At 43.2% G+C, this 17,629-nt stretch overlaps 2 protein-coding genes across 9 annotated transcripts in view; one reads left to right on the top strand and one right to left on the bottom strand.

Moving 5' to 3' along the window:
* The window catches only part of OSTN (osteocrin), a 96,640-nt gene extending 89,696 nt beyond the window's left edge, over positions 1-6,944 (top strand). For 5 of the 7 annotated variants that reach the window (XM_052686428.1, XM_052686431.1, XM_052686430.1 and 2 more), the window contains 4 exons: positions 1,428-1,526; positions 3,406-3,623; positions 5,687-5,766; positions 6,067-6,944. In XM_052686428.1, coding sequence (XP_052542388.1) covers positions 1,428-1,526; positions 3,406-3,623; positions 5,687-5,766; positions 6,067-6,089 — 420 coding nt within the window. In that variant the 3' untranslated portion in view covers positions 6,090-6,944. Of the gene's footprint in view, positions 1-1,182; positions 1,304-1,427; positions 1,527-3,405; positions 3,624-5,686; positions 5,784-6,066 lie in introns of those variants that run through there. The other 2 variants (XM_052686427.1, XM_052686433.1) reach the window with 2 other exon arrangements.
* Positions 6,945-9,325: 2,381 nt separating this feature from the next.
* UTS2B (urotensin 2B) lies at positions 9,326-16,342 on the bottom strand. Of its 2 annotated transcripts, none has more exons than XM_052686552.1 (5): positions 16,121-16,342; positions 14,169-14,267; positions 12,214-12,251; positions 11,582-11,675; positions 9,326-10,060 (listed from the first exon to the last, which is right to left on the bottom strand). In XM_052686552.1, exons 1-5 carry the CDS (start codon positions 16,272-16,274, stop codon positions 10,035-10,037), a joined length of 411 nt encoding a protein of 136 aa, XP_052542512.1. In that variant the 5' UTR covers positions 16,275-16,342; the 3' UTR covers positions 9,326-10,034. The 2 variants fall into 2 exon arrangements, with proteins under 2 accessions (XP_052542512.1, XP_052542513.1); XM_052686553.1 differs by having other exon boundaries at positions 16,151-16,342.
* Positions 16,343-17,629: the final 1,287 nt, after the last annotated feature.

The raw sequence follows: 17,629 nt of genomic DNA, 5'->3' as shown, positions 1-17,629 counted from the left end.
CCATACAGATTAATCAGCTGCTTTCTTCTTGGCTACAACAGCCCCTCATGAACAGTATAAAGAAGATATGTGTAATGGGCTAACCAGATAACAGAAGCACACACAAAACTTACTAGAAAGAAAAACAAGCAAGAAACAGAGCTTTGAGAAAAAGCATAAATGTTATATCTTGTTAAAACTGGATTCCAAACACTTTTGTAGCTTCTCTCTTTTGTAGTGTGGGAAAAAGGTAGAAAGCCAAATACTTTTTACCATGTGTTCTCTAAATGAGCTTATGAGAGATTTGCTAAGCAAATGATAAAACAAATGCTGTATATCATAGAAATGCATTCATACATCCTTCCTTTTATTGCTTTTGCCAAGAGAAAGGTCAGCAAGGGGCAGTAGCAGCAGACTTGAATTCTTCTCTGGAGCTGAACCTGGTAACAAATCAGCAAATTAGCAGGTATCTTGGCTCTAGAGGCCTTAGCCTAGTTCTTACTAACATCAGCTGAAAGATTCCCACCTGGTCACGTTGGAGGCATGTCAAGTTTTAAATGCTAGATCCAGTCAAGGACTGAAACAACATTAGCCTAAATCCACAGCTGAAGAAATGCCTGCATCTTCCTGATTCTGCCAAAATTTGAACCTTTTCACCTTACTTCGATGCTCTGCAGGCATCAAAATGCTGCTGGGGAGATCTGTGATTTCTGTAACAGCTTTAGGAAGCTGTCCTGAGTTTGGAGTGGCTCATGGCCACCTCTGCTTTCCAACTCACCTGGTTTTAACACAAGTTTGCATTCATTACTCCCTCCACTGCAAGGATGGCACGATTGTGCAGAAAGAAATTAAAAGCTTTTCAGGGTCCTAACAGAGCAGAAATCTGATTTTGTACCCATCAATGAAGGACGCTCAGTATCTGGTTACTGTTTTTTACACCGTGGCCTTGTAAGGTGTAATATATAAACAACTATGGCACAGATTTTTCTTTTCATTTCTTAAGGGTCTTTTGAGGAAGGTTTTCTCGTCTTTTCACTATCAATCTGTATAAATTTTCACGACTGTTTGCTACCTGCTGTCTCTCTCTGGGGATGTGCTATGGAGCCGTTGTATGGGAACTGCTGAATCATGGCTCTGATTGATCACCTGAGGTGAGCAGTGAGTCAGCCACAGGAGCACAGGTGAAGGCAATTCACCTGTGCTGCTGGAAGGAGTGGAGCCTGGCTGTGCCTCTCCTAGACCCATTTAAGAGCTGACTACCAGTGGGGAAGGATCTCTTCTGGAGATCCCTCCTTTGGAGTTTTACAGCAAGCCCAGGACACGGGTAAGCATTCTGTCTATTCTCTTTTGATATAACAACCTGCTTAGCCAAACTCTCTGGTATATTTCATAATTATAGCATCTGTGCATTCGTTGATTATACAGCCATTAACTGTTCTCTGTTGCAGATGCTGCAGTTCCAGCTTGTTGTGGTCCATCTGGCCCTTGTCATCACCCTGCTGCAGTGGCATTCTAACTCAGAGCTCCTTGCAGAGGCAGCTCCAGAGGTAGGTCATTTCTAGTCATTGTCACATAACACTACTCTTTGTAGGTTGCTCCTGGCTGCTATGTGTACAAGATACTGTGCCATCCAAACAGTACTGAAAGGGAAATAGTGTGTATTGATTCTGCAAGGGACAAATCAGGAGCAAGATGGCTTCCCCAGTGAAAAGAGCAATGTGAATTGCATGGCTCTCAAAGGACAGACCAAACAAAGCCTCACCCTGACTCATGCAGACTCTCCTGAAACACAGTAGGATTTCCATGTGTTAAAACGCTTTCCAATGACTTTAGAGAGAGAACTCAGCAGGGGAAAATGGGATGCTGGGAGGGGGGTAATAAGCTAAGACTGAAAGTTTCCCTCTTTCTTAAAAGACAAATAATAATGTGAATTGGAGCCACAAGGAGAGCTCTGATAGAACACTGCCTGCATAAAACTTAACAGTTAAAGGAAGTACAAGAGCTAGAAAAGAGAAGGGCCAGAGAAACTTGCCTAATTTGGCAAAGGAAAACAGTGGGCACAATGGGAGAGCTCCTGTCTCTAGTTTCATCTAGTAGGATATGCAGGGAGTGCATCTGAAAATGCTTCTAGTCCACTGTCTTTTAAGTCACCTTGCCCTAAAACAGATGTGGCAGCAAAGATGTTTGTGTAATGGTTGCATGTCATAAAAATCAAAGGTCTAAAAGTTAAAATGGAGTAGCACTGTTTGACTGTGTGGTGTTTTATAGTTCAGTTCAGGAGTTAGATGCATACTGACAAATACTTCTCTTCTGCCTTGCACACTGTCTTCAAGTGAGCATGCTTTGGTTATACAAAATAATACTGTTTATAGAAAATAGGGCTTGGAGGGATCCATTCCTTGTACCAGCTGCTATTCAGATGCCACAGAGACCTGATATCTTGTCTCTGTCAATGACAAATGTTTGTGAAGTCAGTGTAAGAGCACAACATCTTCGGAGACTTCCTGATCCAGATTCTGCATTGGATCAGGGTGTTCTTTTAGCTGCTGGTGGAGCCGGAATGTCTTTAAAGCAGTTTAAGATCTTGCTATCTGTGACATCCTTAGACAATGCATTCTACTTCATTTTATGTTTTAAAAAGTAACTCATTTATTTTAAATCTAGTGAATTCAGCTAAAGAAAGGGGGAACCGTTGGTGGGGTTTTTGTTTTTTGTTTTAAGAAATTGCTAATTTTGCTAGTCCTTACTTGACTCCTTGCTGTCCTTAAGTTTTTCAACCCTCTATTTTACTCTCGCCCCAGCACTCATTTCTTTGCTCATCTATGAAGTTGTGCTTTGTCCAGTGACTCACCATAAGAAAACCTTTGTCTACTGATTACCATTTAACAGTCTCTTTACTTTTTACAATTTCATAATACCCTTTCAAAGATTAAATGAGTAGAAGCACACTTAGTACTCAAGAGTAGAGGATATATTTTGCCATCCGCTTTCAAGCATTATTGCATTATTGTAGATATTTATTGCCACTAATTATAAGGGTGAGGTTTTTTTTGGTGTTGGTTTTTTTTTTTTTTTTTGAAGGTACAGTTCTGTTTCAGACCTTTATAAAAGTTTTATAACCCTGAAAAGGAACAGAAATGACATTTAGCAGCACTTGCAAGTGAAAGAAGGGAAAATCAGAGAGCAATTTGAGAACCTTCATGAAAGTATTGTTGCATCATTGCTCCTCCTCATATAAAGGTCAGAGTTTTATACGATCCATCCCTGGTTATGCTCATCAGCAGTAGGAAGTGCCACCACCACAACCATGGCATGGACCACTACTACTGTCCACAAACATATTACATCACATTACTCCTTTGATTAGAATGTGCCTGAAATCATTTTTCTTCAGCAACAAGCTAACATTGCTGTTTTCTTCTGTAGTCTTTGGACCCTTCTGCTGCTCTGGATGTGGCAGTGCATCCTACTGCCAGTGAGGAGAAGTCAGCCTCCAGCCTGGCAGCCAAACTGCTCCTTCTTGATGAACTGGTGTCTCTAGAGAACGATGTGACTGAGACAAAGAAGAAAAGGAGTTTTCCAGGATTTGGTTCCCCAATCGACAGAATTTCTGCGACATCTGTGGACGCTAAAGGCAAACAGAGGTAAAGAACTGGGCCCTACCAGTGATAAAGGTGGGAGAAAGCTGTTGATATGTCATCCTGGATGCAAATGATGTAGCTTTAGCCACTAACAATTTGATTGCAGTTGTGAGATATGTCTGATCAGGGTATCAGAAACTCTTCAGAGATCATTCTGGCTGCATGATGTATAGTTTTTCAGCTGTGATGGATAGTATACACAGTAGTTCATTTATCCTTAAAGTGTCATCTGGATAACAAAGAACATTCAAGGACATGAGTATTTGCTCAAAGCAACAGAAAGAAATGTACCAAAAAAAAAAGCAGTTTAAAGCTAGTTTCTTGATCCTGAAATTATTTAAAGCCAATGTGTGCCTGAAGTTCAAAAGCAAATGAGGCAGAGATGAAGAGAAGGTTTGGTGGTGCACATCTGGAATACTGAGATGAAGAACATATTGTAAGAATGGACAGTCAGGATACAGAATGGTCTTCCAGGGAGAAAAGCTTCAAGATCTTGGTCAACTTATGACAAGCCAGGCTTTAATCAATACAGCAGTACACCATTACCTCCACAGTACAAGTTAGGAGATGAGTATGTTTTTAACTGAGGGGCCAAGAACAACTTGGTACAGGTGGTGAAAGTCTGAGGCAAAGCAGGCGGTGATGTTCACCATGCCTGAAAGAGCTGAATTGTCTTATTCCCTCCTTCTGCTGCTGGATGGAATCCCCCCATCTGTAATGTATTTAATAACATGCTTAAAGCTTAATCTGGAAATAGGAAGTACTCCCAAAAGCCAGTCAACGTATCAGTTATTTTTTTGTTGTGCTTTTTTCTTCTCTTCTGTTTCTTGTCATTTTTCTACTTATTCATCTGCCTGCTAGTAGAATTTTTTGAATATAACTAAAAGTGGTAAAGTATAAAATTTTGAAGTCCTTAAGTAGAACTATTTATCTGTGTATCACTTTGAGACAACAAAATCAGTTTTGATTACTTTTTGGCACGTGGCTGGCATGTGGAAAGATACCCTGGAATTTTTAATTTTTTATGTATATATGATTGTTAAGAGAGGGCACTTGAAATAGAATGCATCACTTTACCCTTAGTAAGTGCTGAAATTGGTACAGTCTCATTTGGAAGGCGGAAAGGGAGCAGCAGACAAGACAGTGTAAGTGGATTGTCCTGCTATGGCTACAGATGGCCACCAGAGGGGAAGCTCAGCCACAGAACCTCTCTCAGGCTGCTCAGCCTTTCTTCTTGATGTGATTTTACAATTTTACTGTTTAACTACAGACCACGGCAATATTGCAACCAATGCATATGCAGAATGCATCTCTTGTAAACCAGCCTGTGTTGTTACGGGGGGGCTGTAAGAAGGAAGGGGACAGACTCTTTAGCAGGATCTGTTGAGATAGAACAAGGGGGAATGGTTTCCTGCTGAGAGGGGAGATTTAGATTGGATGTAAGGAAAAAGGGGTTGGTTTGTTTTACACTGAGTGTGGTGAGACACTGGCACAGGTTGCCCGGAGAGGTGATGGTACCCCATCCCTGGAGACACTCAAGGTCAGGTTGGGTGGGGTTCTGAGCTGGGGATGGAGCTGTGGGTGTCCCTGTTCAGTGGAGAGAGTTGAACCAGATGTCTTTTAAGGGATCCCTTCCAACTCAGATGGTTTGATGCCTCTTTTTATCAGGTCAGGCTCAGTATGACTTCAGCAGCCTCGGTCCCGGTTGCATCACCTTATGCCTAATCTGTGTTGGAAAGAGTATTGCCTGTGGGGTGATGAACTGTGTAAAAGTGTTTGATAGATAGGATTTTGGGGAAAGGGTTCTGCAGGATTAAAACGAGGTAGTGCTTCAGTGCTATTCTGTAAAGCAGGTGCCACTCTTATCCATTAATTTTTATGAGAAGTAAAGTATTTTATTTTTAAGCTCTCACATCTTCAGCTGCTGCTGCACAGCTGTTCTGTCTGAATGGTAAAATTGTGAGTGGGATGAATGGAGGAATCGAAGATGTAGTAACGCTTTTGGTTATTCCTATGATGTCTTTCCATAATTCTTTCCCTCCTTCTTTCCCATTTTCCCCTTGCAGGAAAGTAGTTGAGCTGCCTAAGAGACGGTTTGGAGTTCCTCTTGATCGGATCGGAGTGAGTCGTCTTGGCAACACCAAGGGTTAGCAGTTCCTGCAAGTAAGCCAAAGTGTCCGGGTGTGGGCAGGTTGGAGAGCCCCCCCTGCTCTTAATCACATGGAAATGCTCAGGTCATGCCAGTAGGTTCGGAAAGGGAGCCTTGAGGAAGGAGGGCTTCTTCTATAACGTGGATAGTGACACAGTTTAGTTTGAATCCTCTAAATCAGTACTGCTCCCGTTCAAGAAGTATTTATTTGCTTTTTCTTCTCCTCATGTTGTCTTTGTCTAATCCTTGCAGTTCTGATTTGAGAAGGCATAATGTTTACTGCTTTTCTGCCTATAGGTTCTTCTGTTCTGAATGATTGATGCCATACAGGAAACATCACAGAAATGTGGAAGATGCATCAGAGCACATCTTGTCATTGACTAATGATTCAACACTCAAGGAACTGACCTCCTGCAAAACCTTCTTCACGTTGTGTTTTACAAACATTGCATTTACAAATAGTAACTAATTCAGTTCATCAGATCAGAATGCTCTCACAACTGAGCACAGTGCCACTGATAGGAGGAGACAGAAAAAAATGCATGGTTTAATCGTATGGCATTTATGTCTTAAACCTGCAGAAATCCCTTCTCCTAGCAAAGACTGTTCGAATTTTTGGATTTAAAATAAAACTCTCTGAAAAGCCAACAGCAGTCCATGAAATGCAGGCAGTTTGCTTTGTGCATGTATTTCAATAAGATGTTTTTCTGTTAGATGAAGGGAGGATTTAATAGCTATGGGACAAATCCATATTGTATTTGAACTGCTGTTTGGGAGAAGACATTTACTGATATCATTAGGAGTTGATCTGAATAAGAAGAAAGAAAAAAATCTTAGGATTTGCTCTGATGCTTTTAACAGTCTTCCTTGCACCAAATTTAGAAATGTTTTCATTGTACAGCATATCCTGACATGTGGTGAGACTGTCAGCTTCCTCCTGTAAGCTAACAAATGCATTTCAGTCCTCCCTATGCATAACATAGGATAGTGTCCAAATATGAAGTCATCTACTTCTAGGCCATCTGCATTGTATGCCTTATTTTAGTCTCTTGATGTGTGCATAGGGCATAATCGCATATGCAACTGTAAAAGTTCAAGCATTTCTTAGTCTGATAACATGTAAACATGTGCCTGTTCTCTCTATTTCAATTCAGAGTAAAACAGGTTATCTTGAATTCTGCTTCATTGCTTTTCGCTTCTTTCCAGATCATGAAATACAGCTAAAAAGAGCTGTTGGCTGACATCTCAGTGCTCAGATTCCAAACTGATCTCTTCTAAACCTCCTTGTTAGACTATAGTCTACATCAGCTAAATGCCTTGGATTGCTATTCCTGGGTATAAATAATCCTTAGAATTGCAAAAGATGATCCACAGAAAAAAGATTATTTAGGAATACAGTTTGCTTCTCTATCTTACCACATACTTACCCTGTGTTAGGCAGAGAGTTGCAATAAGGCAAGAGAGAAATAAGTGTTAATTTCCTGATCTATTGTGAGGCAGCTGTCTATCAGCTAACTGAATGAGTCCTTGAGATTAAAGGTGTTCTAAGGATTGGAACTTGGGCAATTGTCCCTGCTCAGGCTGTAGTGGGCAATGAGGTTCCCATTCAGAAGGGCAGGCAGAATCCAGTGCATATCCCTGAGTCCCACTGTTCACTTTACCTTTAAGTTTGCAGATAAATGATTTGGGACTGAGTGTTGATCTGAGATGATGATTTTCTGTCTATGCTAGAAGCAAATCCACAAATGGACTCCAGCGCAAGCTCAGCTCCCTGTCCTCTGGAGTCTACTGAAGCCACCTATCCTGAGCCTGCCCTGTAGTTCAGTAAACAGTTATCTTATTGCACTGAGCTCACCCAGACAGTCTGCAGATAATCTGATTGCCAAGCAGCCATATGTATGGGCTATGGGCAGATTATGTAAGTCATGTACTCCTGACCTCGCATATAGTTGTCTTTCAAAAGCAGCATGGGCAGACTTATTATAGGGCATATTTTGGAAGGCTTGCATCAGAGGGATCCAATGGTGACACATCTGATCTGCAAAGATACTGTTGGATAATTAAAGTATTTCAGCAGTCAGCTGGTATTAGTGTGGGCTTTAAATAAAGAGGGTTTTTAAAGCTTGTACTTGGATGCAGAAATGCTCTCCATCTGAAGGAAAACATGAAAGCAAGTCTGCACAGAGATCTCTGTGGTGGTGCTGCCTGAAACTGGGACCTGGAAGCTTCAAATCACTGCATGGGGAGAAAGCAATGGCCTTCCTGTTCATCTGCCCATCCAAACACACTGCAGTCTCCTTTAACATCCATAAGTTGACAGGTGCTGTTTAGAGTATGGTGATGTCTGAAGGGTTGGGTGCCATGATTTGTTTTCAAATAATACTAGATAGATTCAGTTATCATGTGTAGTATGGAGGTCAACAAGAGAATATACTGCAGCCCCGTATTGCCTGCTTGCAAATCCATTGTGATGCCTGTGAGGATTTTCTGTTAACAATTCAACATGCTCAAGTAGAATGCCTGAGGAAAATCCTTTAATTATTGCCTGTGGGTCATTAACTTCAGTAAGTTTGACTGCCCAAGCATGGGTGAGGTGCAAACAGCCATAATGTAGAGGTGGCACCTGAGGAGAAGTTCTGTTCTGCATTTAGAAGGAAAGACAGGTGTCCTTGCTAATGGTGAGTCTAGTGAAGACGTCCCTACATACTCTCTGAACTTGCAAATGAATTGCTTTCAGCACTGATGTTCAGCACTCCAGCAGAAGCAGCCAACATAGCAGAACGTAGGGAACATTCGAGCAGTCTGGGTACTGTGAGCTTAAAGGGAAGACATGCCCTTCTCTTAGCAATAGGCCATACTTTTTCCTGCATTTGTTGCTGTTGTGAGGGTATGTGAAGGTGTGTTTCCACTTAGCTTTTTCAGGTTCGCAAATGCAACACAAAAGGGGAAATTTCTTCTGAATCACTGCTTTTTTTTTTTTAGTGTAACGTGGTAATTGGTACTTTGGGAAAAGTAAAGTTCTGGATAATATGTAGCATGCAAGCTGCAGTTAAATGACATGACTACATAGGGCTGGAGAGTCAGTTCAATTCTAGTGAAAATCAGTCCATGCTTTCACAGTGCCTACTGAATTCTGCTGTCATCTATACTGCTGGAAATCTCAAAGCAAACATCAGTGGCTTCAAGATTTATTCTGAACTTAGACCTGTGGGAACATGATCCTGGTTTGCAAGTGAACTTAGATAATGTGATTGTGATTGGTGGATTGTGATCACTTCCTATAGGACAGGTGCAGAGAACTGACAGTTTGACAGTTGGATCAGATCAGATGTTCTTAATGGTCTGTTGCAAACCTTATGATTCAGTCAATTCTGCAGTAGGAAAAACCATCTAGATCTTTTTGGGATAAAGAGGGTAGAAGTGAGTAGGGATGGGCCAGTCCCATGAGTACAGCAGTCCTCACACATGCCCATGTTGTGGCTAAAGAAAGGACATGCTCCTGAGGCATATTAAAACAAACCTGCCTTGCTCTAACAAGGTGTTTAATGGGAGCTTTATGATCCATTATGTAACCAGAGCCCACATCCATGGAAGTGTACTCCTCCTTTAGGCCACTGGAGGGAATGAGAAAGAAAACAGCGTGTGCTTCTGTGCAACAGAAAATCTTTATTGGAGTGACATCCAAAAGATCCAGACTTCTGTGCCCGTCCTCCCCCAAACCTACTGCATATGTTGGTGGGACATGACAAGGAACAACAGCTCTGGCTCAGCAAGCCAAGGCAGGCAGCCCTGAGCCCTCCCATTGCACCCAAACTGCCTTCCTTTCCTATCAGAGGGTGCTGGGGCTTCTGAGACCAGCTCATGGGACACAACAGAAAACCCAGGCCCCACCGTGAGCAACGTCTGCAAGTGGGCAGAGGGCTGAGCTCAGGGGGCTGGGTTGGTGTTTGGTGCCTTTGGAGACCTGGTGAGAAGGGCAAGAATGTATGGTAGCAGCAGTCTGAATGGTACAGCAAGTGAAGTTGGGGAACATCTTCCAAGCAGAAGACCTTGGAAGGTGAGGCCTGGAAGGAAGGAGCAGCAGAGGTGGCAGGGAGCTTCCTGCACCTATTGTGGCGCCTCTTGGACTTGGCTGTGGTGCAGTCACAGAGGGTGGCATCTAAGTTAGCAACGAGATGAGAGAACAGAACAAACTCTTAACACATTAACACCCAGCACGCAGTTTGGGGAAGGACCCATCTTCTTCTTCAAGTCCTAGCAAGCCTTCAGATGCAGTATTTCCAAAAGCAGGCTGGAGAGGAATACAAGAGAAGAGTTTTAGCATCCAAGAGACTTTTTTTTGCAACTTCCCATAGCTTCCTGGAGTTGGTTTCACAAGCCCAGTATCCTGAGAGAGTTGGAGTGTTAAGAGTTCGTATAACACTTCTAGAAGGTGATCCTTTCAGCTTCTTAAAGTGTAAAGAAGAGGTCATGATTTATAATGGTTTGCTGCTCCTTTTGCTTAATTTCACTAATGTCAGGAATCAGCTTTTTCTTTCTTGTGTACTACACATCAGTTCTGCAGCCTCTGAGTTGTGGGCAGGGCTTCTCACCCATGGCTGATGGGAAAAGCAGGATACTGACCTGGAAACACCTGATCTGGACCCTACAATTACTTTTAAAAGCTCAATCACTGTAGCATTCTGCTTCCAGCTGTCTTCCAAACAACACTTACCACTGTGGGATCTTACAAGAAGAAAAATTAGGGAATTATGTGGATTTTGGTGTTGGAAAAAAGTAAGTGTATCACCAGCCTGCCTGGTTCTTTGAACTCTGTACAGGTGTCAAGTGTGAGAAAGAATTTCAACTTGTTTTTTTGTAGGAGAAAACTTCTACTAAATCAGCAGTGCTCAGGCTGAGACACAGGCTCCTCCCAGAATGGATAGACAAGACAAAGGCTCTCTGCTCTGTTTTCTGGCAGAATCTGATTTAAACCTGGCTGGGAGAAGCAGTTTTATGTACAGTTGATTCTCCCAGACTGGTGGGAGCATGAATGAGATAAGCCAAATTAATGACAGTCTCCAAGGTTGCTTACAAATTACAGATTGTCTAAGTATCACCTAAGCACATAAGCCAGCCTTGCACGGAGGGGGATGTTCCCTTGCCTGTCTGGCAGATTGTCAGCCTGCATGAGCACAGAGCATGTGGGGTAAGGGCAGAAGGAGCTCTTTTGGGGTGAGGCCAGATTTGCAACTAGTGACTACTGTTCTACACTGTCCCTGCTTTGTGAAGGAGTCCTCTGCTGCCAACATGAGCAGCATGTCCTTGTGCTCTTGGGCAGCCTTGCAGGAGTGCAAAGCTCCTAGGATGTGCTGCAGAGAACAGAGGGGCTGACTGGGGACACAGTAGCTCTTAGCTCCCTGCATTCCTGCTTGATTTCCACATCCTTTTCTTTGCTTCTTTTCAGCAGCTCAAACAATTGCTGCTTTTTTCTCTGCAGGGAAGCAGTGACCTTGGTGGATGTGGACGCATGCAGGCCACATGCCTCATTATGCCTCCAGCACAAGCTTTGTGCCCTGCAGGAGAGTGAGGGGTGCCCTGTAGGGATATGTTCCTACTAAACTGCCCTCTGAATAGCTCCATAGTTATTCTCAGGCTGCTGCTCTAACTGCCTCTGGTGAGGTCCTGAGTGCCAATACACTCTATTCAGAGCGTGCTGGGGGCGTGCTTATTGTCACTGTTCTGCTACAGATAGGAAATGCTGGAACAGGGAACTGGATGGGATGATTGCTGCCAGCCAGACCCATAGGCAGGCCTCTAACCCAACACTTACCACGTTTTTTGGGCTGGGATGCTGAGAGACTTTCCAAGGCATCGGCCACCTCTGACCCTTCCTCAGCTGAGAGCTGATCCTTAAACTTCAACAGCTGTTGAGAAACAAACGCAGCAGTGAGCAACTGCTCTGTCAGGAAGGACGGGACTCAACACATCAACACAACGTGGTAGAGGCAGGCTGTAGGCAGCCCTGCAGGCAGCACCCACAGGAGCAGAACTGTTTCAGAAGGATCTGCTCTTGGAGCACCTCCTTGTGTCCTCTTATCCACAGCTTTTGCTGACTTGCTTACTACTTGAAAGCCCAAAGTGTTTTGCCTCCACCTGCAGCTTCTCTTTTCTAGCAAACTGGGGAGGCTCAGGCCATGGGCTGCATCTGCCTCGCTGGTAGGGAACACAGAGAAGTGCCAGTCGGGGGAAGGCATGCAGGGGCCATGAGTGCTGGAGCCCAGCATGGATAGAGGAAGCTGATGCAATGCACAGGCAGACACCAAGACTTGCCCTTCTCCTTCCGTCTTCCACGGGTATTTCTTTTAGCATCTGGTTTTTCTTGTTTTCTTTTTTTCCAACTTAGCTAGGGTATTATTTATGCAACAGTAGACGTGTATGTGTCTGTGCATTTGCTTCTCTCACCTGTTCAAAGTCGTCAAATTTCTTTGCCAGCTCCCAGTCTGCAAAGGAAGAGAGTCACATTGGTAATTCCTAAAGCTCAGATCTGATGCAGCTTCTTCATGTATGGTGGTGATGAGTTGATGGTTGGACTAGATTATCTTAGCAGTCTTTTCCAGCCTTATTGATTCTTTATCTCCTGTCTATAGGTTGACAAGGAAAGACCCATTTACCCTTTAATTCCTGCCCAGCCTCTGCTGTGCCCTTCTCTGCTCAGCATCTGGATGCCAGGCACCATCTTCATGGATCATCAGGCTGAGCGCTGCACCAGGCTGTCTAAAGCCAGTGCACACAGATGGGCAAAGTGAGATGCCATGAGATGTCAGGGAGAGAGTCAGGTTCTGTGGACAGAATCTGAGGCTCCAGCTGAACTGGGTTAGCAATAGGAAAGCTACAGGAGAGATTGTGGGTTTCCCATCTCACTCCTCTTGAAGGGTGAGGGATGCTATTCCAGGGCCAAGCTGAGCTTAAAAGCAGTTAATGATTTTGAATAAGATAGCTGAAGCAGTTTTGAAAGGAGAACACAAAGCCATCAGCTGCTTGGCAGTGCCAGTTTGTGAAAATATGCACTAAAATAAGCAGAAGAGACAGGAAATTGCTCAAGAATGTCTCTGTTCAGCCCAAGAGCCGAACACCAGCCCTGGGCTGTCCGTGCTGTCTGCTCCTGGCGGGGCAGTGGGTGTTGGTCTGCATCTCCTGGGGGATTTAGAAGCTCATTCCCCTGACCTCAGATAAGGCTTCAGCACACATTGCCAGACTCAGGCTTTTTTTTAACATTTGAAACTAAGGAGAAAGGTGCCAAAAAAAGAACTGCCTCCGTTCTCAGTTTCTCCTCCAAGAAAGAAACAGTTTAGTTGAAAACTACTGAATATTTTCTGATAGATATAAAACAGAAAAATCAGCAGTTCTTAAGTAAACCCATCACACCAGAGTGTTGGGGCTATGGGCAGGTAGGGGGGCTCAGCTCCTTCCCTTGCTTTGCCAGCAACATCCACAGGCAGATTCCTCTTAAATGTGTCTTTATGCATCCGTAAGTAAAATGTGCCCCTTAAGAGCTTATCGTTATAATTGATTTTATTATTATTATTCTACACATTTTTGCCTCTTTCAGAATTTCAAGTGCTGATTTTGGCTCAACTTCCCACAAAGAGTAAGCTTGGCCAATGGCTGCTATGAATAGAAAATGAGCAGCGGTCGAAATTTGGAACGGATTATCTCAAGCAGAGGGAAGGAAGTTAATTTATGGAGGATGCTTTGAGAAACTGCCTGCTGTAAATCCTCTGTCTGTGCTCTGCTCAGAGATTCATTATATTCAATTGTCTGGCATAAAACGCAGCCTTTCCTCCAGGAGTAATAAGTGCAATAATCCATAAAGCAATCATAAAAATGTTATTTTTTGAATGCGTCCCCTTTGCAAGAAGAATGCCTTTGTTAGTGTAAGGACTTGATTTATTTGTATTTATCTATTTGTCCCTGGATTGTTTAACTACTGCCTCACTGCATTAACAAGGGGCTGGGGAGGAGCACTGAGTGATTTTGATTAATGGATTTCCATGGTAAAAAATTTTCTGAGCTTCATTCTCTGTTGTTTTTGCAGGGAAAATCAGCTTCCTGCCCTCAGACCACCACCCATGGCCCAGCCCCTTCCCACACTGCAGTGGCCGTGGGAAGTTCTGACCTCGTTAATCCATTTGGTGTTTGCAATTGCTGTGTGCAGTGTCGTGGAATGCCCAAGTTTCTCTTTAGAGAGCCTGAGTTTGGAGCCTGTCCCAACACACAGGATGGGCTTAAATTTGGTGTCTGTACATGTAACACAGAGAAAAATCTTGACCTCCTCTCTGCAAAAAATCTGAGTTGATTCCTTACCTCCAAAGCATTCATACAGGAATGAAGCTTGATCTCCCATCCCCATTGCTTACCAAAATTTCCTGGTGTCCTCCATGCAAACTTCTTATTAAGCAGAGGAAGCAGTGTGTCCTTGTGATTTGTATCTTCTCTCTCAGGAAGCACTCGGTTATCTGCAGCACATAAAACATGCCATTCTCAGTCTCTAGTGCCAAAACGGATGGACCCTCCATCCCCCAACATTAAGACAAAAAATTAAGGCTAAGACCTCTTCTGCAAGCACTCCCCTTATTGCCCCATCATCCCATCCATCTCCCCAGGACTGGTGGAGGTGGGAGATATTCCTTTTGTATGCATGTAGCTGAAGAGCCATGCAGCATTCCATCTAGCCCTGTGCTCACCCAGCACTGGGGCTGGGCTCTCTGGCTGCCTGTGGTATTAAACGATTCATTTTGCTTGTAGGCAAAGTGTGGAGGAGTTTAAAGCGAGCCTCTTTTCTCCAAGGAATCCTCTTAACGGTTGCTGTCAGCCATGCCTAATTTCCTTCCCTGTTTTCCAGGAAAAATCCTTTCCAAACTGCTTTCCTGTAGCAATTTGGGCTTCTGTATGAGGCCCATTTTGGGAGCTTTCTCAGTGGTTTTTCTCTAGTGGTTGTGGCTGTACCCTCAAATGAGTGGTTGTGAAGGTCAGGGCTTCAACAGCATCTGATGGACACGAGGATCGGATGAGCAGACTGGACAAGGCTCTGGGATGCCTCTAGCTCTGCCAAACAGATTTCAAGGGGCATCTGGAACTTGTGTGGTGCATTCATTTTTGGGAGGAGCATAAAATCACTGAGTGACCATTCCCCAAAATCTTTTGTCTAACTCCCACACCCAGACCTTGCCAAACCCTAGAATATGCCCACAAAATCCACATAAAATGCAAAGAAATGATGCAGAAAGACATTTTTTCTCTTCTCCTGGGATCTTCAGGACTTCACCTCAACCCCTTCAAGGAGATTAGAAGGGAGCAATGGGTCTCGGACAGCCATCAGACCTACATAGCTGTGATGAGATGAATGCAAATAATTGTGATACAGACAAAACAAAGCAATGTGACAGATGAGTCCCTGAGATGCTTGAGAGTGTGTGAAAATGTACCCCAAGGTGATGCTTCCAGTATATGTGTGGCTAGGTTTGCCCCCACCTAATGGTGCAGCTGAAGCCGAGTGTGATTTCAGGAAACAAACCCGAGGAGCTGAGCAGGGCTATGCACTCTGCAAGACCTGCAGTTTGTGTGCTATAAACCTAAGCCTGAAAGACAGTTACAGTTTTCAAAGAGCCGCTTTTAGTCATCTGAGGGATTGGATACAGAAAAAAAAACATACATGTATATAAACACTATAGTAAAAACTAAACAGAAGCTGTATTTAGAGAAGGTGGCCTCAGGAATGTTTTGGTTGTCATTACAAAAATAAATAGGTGATATAAGAGGAAAAATCATTTGAAAAGCAATGTTGTTTCCTAGCCTATATTTAGCCGCTTTAATTTTTTTTCTGCTGCCAAGTCTCTCTAAGAAAGAAGATTAATGATTGACATTTTCCTGTGGAATAAGTTCAAGCTAAGATTAATTTAAATTATGGGAGAAGAACATATAAACAGAAGTTTTGTGATTAAAAAAAGTTCAGCAGCACCCTACTCCTGACATTTAGGAGCTGTCACATCTCGTATGGTACATACTTGGATTGCTACTCTCTGGTATTTTAATGTAATATCCTTGGAAATTTTCTCTCAGGAAGAAAGAAGAAAATACCACTACCAGATTTCACCAGATCTGCTATTTTCATTGTTTAGCAGTGTGATATATGAATATGCGACCAGCCGCAGACCAGAAGTATGTGCTGATATGATCAAGTCCCTGGGTACTAGCCATGTTGACTGATTATTTAGTATAGCTCATGGTTGCTTTAATTTTCTTGCACGGATAAGCAAGTGTTGCATGGCCATGACAAGCAGCAAAGCAAAGCAAAAAGATAACGACCTACCTGTGTCATCTAGCCTGTATTCCAGCTTACCTAGTAGGAAAAAAGGCACTCCATGTGTAGATGGGACATACACAGTCATGGTCAAGATGGCTAGCATTCCGAGGGACAGCTGGATGGACCGCATCTTCTCCACGTACCCACCACCCAAAAGCATTCTTTCTTCAAGCACGGTGGAGGACTTCAATGCAACCCAGTGCCAGATGAGCTCACTTTTAAGAGGCAGTGGATGTGCCGCGATTGCAAATGGCCTTTGGAGGAGGGGAGAAAAATATCTCTTGAGATATAATTCAACCTGTCAATATGATTCACTCCTTTGGGAGTGGACAGAACAACCCAGTAACAGACGTCAGATGGAACCTGTTCAATATATCTCATATCAGATTGATCTAATGAATTTTGATGTTCCCACAGGCATGCCCTGTCCATGCACATTGATATACATTCCGTATGTACATCCATACGTACATACATTAAGAATATTCTTTCATGGCTGTAGCTTTAATGGAGTTCAGGCATGAGGACTTCCACATTAGCAGGGAAGATCTGTCTAACATACAAGTTGCCATATGTCACCAGTTTGGACAGAATCAGGTTAATGGGTTTTTGTAATTTATCATCACACTTTTTACTGCCTATATTAATTAATGTGAGGTATAATGAGTGCTGAAATGCTGGGAAACAGAGGGGGAGAGCTCTTTCCATTTAAGTGATTGGAAGATATTGAGTGTGTCTCGCTCACAGTAACTTATGGCTTTGTCAACGGGAAAGGCATCACATCCTATTTTGGGATTGTGTCTGAGTGGGGGAGTGCAAATTTGGCAGCAGACATGGAATACATCAAGGATGGGCAACTGTCTTCTTTTTTCTGGGGAAAAGAAGCGGAAGGCCAGATGCCAGTTCTGTCCACACAGCTATGTTTTATTAGTTTAGAGCAGAGTCGTGAGGCACACTGCACACATCCCATGTTTTCTCAGGACATCACCATGTCTTGGCTTGGCTTCTCTTTGCTGCTTGTCCATCACAATTGAGCAGGGACCTGCTACAAGTTTTCTATTACAACCTTGACAAGAAAAATGCTATCACAGTAACAGCGCTAGCCTTTCTTCTGCACTTCTGCTCCTTCTGCCAATCATCATCTGCAGCACTGAATCATTTGTACTATACTTTGGCCAAGCTCTGACTTGTACATGCACTCCCAGTGACTCATCTCTTGTGCTTTTTGGACACCACATCATGCCAGATCACCCAATACAGCTTCATCTGATGGTACCTACACTTCATCTTAAGTAAAAAATAATGTCTTTTCCTTGTTTGGGCTTTTGGCTTCTGATCCCTAACTTTCCTTTAAACTTCTTGTGCAGCTTAGATGGTTATAGGATGACTTGCCCTTTAATATTCCTTTTAATATTTATTTTTTACTAAAAAATGGGGAGTCGAAGCTTAGATTTTTTGCCTATGAAGCTGAATGTGATCCTTCCATTAAAAAATGCTTTTCTACTGAAGAAATGG

This window comes from Tympanuchus pallidicinctus, unplaced genomic scaffold (assembly GCF_026119805.1).
Source record: "Tympanuchus pallidicinctus isolate F22 unplaced genomic scaffold, pur_lepc_1.0 scaffold22, whole genome shotgun sequence".
In the NCBI taxonomy this organism is placed as follows: Eukaryota; Metazoa; Chordata; class Aves; order Galliformes; family Phasianidae; genus Tympanuchus; species Tympanuchus pallidicinctus.
The sequence above is the reverse complement of the archived record's forward strand: the minus strand, read 5'-3'. Positions and strand labels throughout refer to the sequence as shown.

Excerpts from the sequence above, each read along its gene's own strand:
- UTS2B (XM_052686552.1), bottom strand. The coding sequence starts at position 16,274 with ATGCTTTTGGGTGGTGGGTACGTGGAGAAGATGCGGTCCATCCAGCTG. Across the intron at positions 14,268-16,120 it reads ATACAGGCTAGATGACACAG|ATAACCGAGTGCTTCCTGAG; the intron begins GTAGGTCGTTAT and ends TATGTGCTGCAG. Across the intron at positions 11,676-12,213 it reads AATTTGACGACTTTGAACAG|CTGTTGAAGTTTAAGGATCA; the intron begins GTGAGAGAAGCA and ends GTTTCTCAACAG.